General features: G+C 53.3%; 1 protein-coding gene across 1 annotated transcript; it reads left to right on the top strand.

Moving 5' to 3' along the window:
* Positions 1-1076: 1076 nt before the first annotated feature.
* GLOTRDRAFT_126409 (uncharacterized protein) lies at positions 1077-2931 on the top strand (the record flags this gene model as incomplete). Its single annotated transcript, XM_007865050.1, has 3 exons — positions 1077-1409; positions 1485-1988; positions 2041-2931. The coding sequence occupies 3 exons, from the start codon at positions 1077-1079 to the stop codon at positions 2929-2931; spliced, it is 1728 nt and encodes a 575-aa protein (XP_007863241.1).
* Between the last annotated feature and the right edge of the window lie 21 nt (positions 2932-2952).

Genomic DNA, 2952 nt, shown 5'->3' with positions numbered 1-2952 from the left:
ATCCTGTGGGTAGCGGCGTTTATTTGTTATTTATCTCCGAACGGTCGCAAAGCCATTCCTGTAGTATAAATTGTACAAAGTAGCATACAGAAAAACAAGTTTCGACTTCACCATCTCAGAGAATTAGTGTTACGATCTCAGCGACCCGAGAAGTTCGAAAGCGTCGAACCTAGCGAATTATAACCGATCCTAGCTTTGCCAATAGGCCTGACTCGTCGAGTGAATTATCTCCGCCATCGATTCAATTAGCTCCGGTGAGTCTCACATAGCGAAATAAAATTAACCAAGTGTCTCTAGCAATTTCTACTCCCGTGGGCCCGAACCTACACTCGGTTTCGTGGTTTGCAACTTTGTCTGCGACTTTCCGGAGATAAATACTCCGGAGCGTCCCTTAGTGTTTGTTTCAGGCGTCAAGGTTTTGTTTTATTTTTCTAGGTCTTCCTACGGACTACCCTACGGCGTCTTACTCCTCCTTTCCCCCTCGAACTATTAAATACCCTTCAGTTGTCTCGGACCGCCTTCACCCATATCACGGGGTTTAGGTTTATTTCTTTGGGTCCTTGGCGATTGTTGTGTGTCAGTGCATATCATTTTGGAGCCCACCGCGAGGGGGGTACCATTTCAAGACGTCCAGTCCTCTCGAGGAGTTATCCCGACTCTTCCAGGAAGCCAATCGTCGCTTAGACGAAGGCAACACTTTATCCGCAGTCCTATCGCTTAGGAACCTTATTGGAGTGCAGGACCCAGAATATATCCCAGTCACCCTGCCATCTCCTCGACGTCTTCGTAGCCACACTAGGCAATTAGCGTTAGCCGCAGCTGCTGCAGTCGATCCGGTTCCACCTTCCGCCGAGGAGCCAGACAGCCCAGACATTCCCCTTCGAAAAACCGTCCAAAGTCGTCATCGCGCAGCGTCCAACCCGGAGTCCGGAGCCCTTAACGTTTCCCATCCATTTATCCCATCACCAATACACTCAGAGTCCATTCCCTCATCATCGTCCGGCCTCGTCGAAATTCCCTCCAACAATATCAGCACTCCGGAGTTAATTCAGCCGCCTCCCATCGGTACTGTCACAATGTCAGACACTCTACCCTCTCGCTACGACAAGCACGCACCTCGCTTCGATCCGGAACAGCCGCGGACCCTACTCCGCTATTTCGAGGACCTGGCGGACTTACTTGCTGCCTATCCAAATGCGGTCCCGAATGAAGCAACGAAAAAGGCGGTAGTGGTGAAATACATGCCTATGTATGAGGAGGAGCTATGGAAAGGCGTCCCGGAATTTTCGGACGACTCCAAAAGCTTTGAGGACTTCAAGGGAGCAGTCTTGGCGTTATACCCAGCCGTTAAGGAGGACCAGAGATATAGCGTCGGGGATATGGACCGACTAGTGGGGGAAAGGCAACGAGTGGGCATCCACAATTTGGCGGACCTGGCAGCATTTCATCGCGACTTCCTACTTATCACTTGATACCTGCGCAAGAACGACATCATTTCCATTCGAGAGCAGGGGAGGGCATTCCAGCGAGGGTTTCAGCCGGAGTTGTGGAACAAAATATTCGGGCGACTCCAGATCAAGGACGTAGACCACCAACCAGACACTCCATATGGCGTGGACGAGGTTTACAAGGCAGCGGAGTTTATTCTTCATGGGACGTCGGCCATAGGGACCACTGAGAAGCGTCCGGAGCCAGCCAGCAGCGGTCCGAGTGCACCACTTGTAAAAACGGAGGACCTGTCGTCACTGGTGGAGGTTATTACAAAGTCCATCAGTCAAGCCTTAGTAGCCGCTGTCCAACAGAATGCTGCGATGGCTCCTGCGACGTCCAACAGGCCTGCCCCCCTGAATTATAACTGCATCTACTGTGGGGAGCACGACCATTTGATCAGGAGATGTCCCAAGGTCGAGGAGGATATTAGGTGCCGGTCGGTGCAAGCGGAACGCGGAGGGACAAGTGGTCCTGCCAGGCGGAGCGATGGTCTCGAGGTCCGTACCAGGAGCGACGATGAGGGACCGCATTTTAGAATGGCATCGCCAGAACCCTGGGCAGACAAGCGTCCATTTATTGGACACAATGCTATGGGAGGAGGTGCGAGCGTCGGCGGCCCCACAGACCACGGATATGTTCCATTTGGACCAGCGGGAGCGAATTGAGGCCTTGGAGTGGGAATTATTTGCGTTGAGAGGGAAAGGGAAGCAGGTGTTTGACGGAGTCTATGTTCCTCCTCCGAATAGGTCTTCCAACCCCTCCAAGGAGTCCGGAGTTGGTCCGACAGGTCCCGCACCCTCTAGAGCCAAGAGTCAACCGGTACGAGAACAGCCAGTGGCCGAAGCAGTGCGGCCGGCAATAAATCGAGAGTCCCCACCTCACATGTCAGAGGGACCAATCCATCCATTCACCGGTGCAAGGGACGTCAACAGGCCTAGGCAGGCAATTCCCCGGAGTGTCGAGAAAGGCTCGGCTCAAGCAGCAGATGCGTCACAAGCCAAGGAGCCAGCCTACCGCACCCAGGCCCCTGTTTATAATCCTCGCATCTCAGACCTGGTGTTTGAGCGGTCGCTCAAGACTCCGAATATTTCGTTGACCTCTGAGGAATTATTATCCATCGCTCCGGAGGTCCGTGCGAAATATAGGGACATTGTGACACCCAAGAAAGTGCCCGCGCCGCCCGCTGTTCGACTCCAAGCCACTATACAGGAAGTGGAGGATGAAGACGATGGTCCGGAGTTGCCAGACGTGGAGCAATTAATTCACAGCGGTAGTTCAATCCGTCCTGGAGTGCTGGTGGTACCCGACCCCTATGAAATTTATCTCCGGAGTCTAGGTCCGGGGGAGACGCCGAAGCAGTTGGTCGTGGCCAAGGAGTCGCATGCTCTGCGGTCCATTATGGGGCTCATAGACAACCAGGAGAAGGTCGAGGCAATTTAGAATCCAGGTTCCCAAAATCGT

The sequence above is a fragment of the Gloeophyllum trabeum genome (genome assembly GCF_000344685.1).
Source record: "Gloeophyllum trabeum ATCC 11539 unplaced genomic scaffold GLOTRscaffold_00003, whole genome shotgun sequence".
NCBI classification, from domain to species: Eukaryota; Fungi; Basidiomycota; class Agaricomycetes; order Gloeophyllales; family Gloeophyllaceae; genus Gloeophyllum; species Gloeophyllum trabeum.
This window is presented reverse-complemented; position numbering and strand designations above follow the sequence as displayed.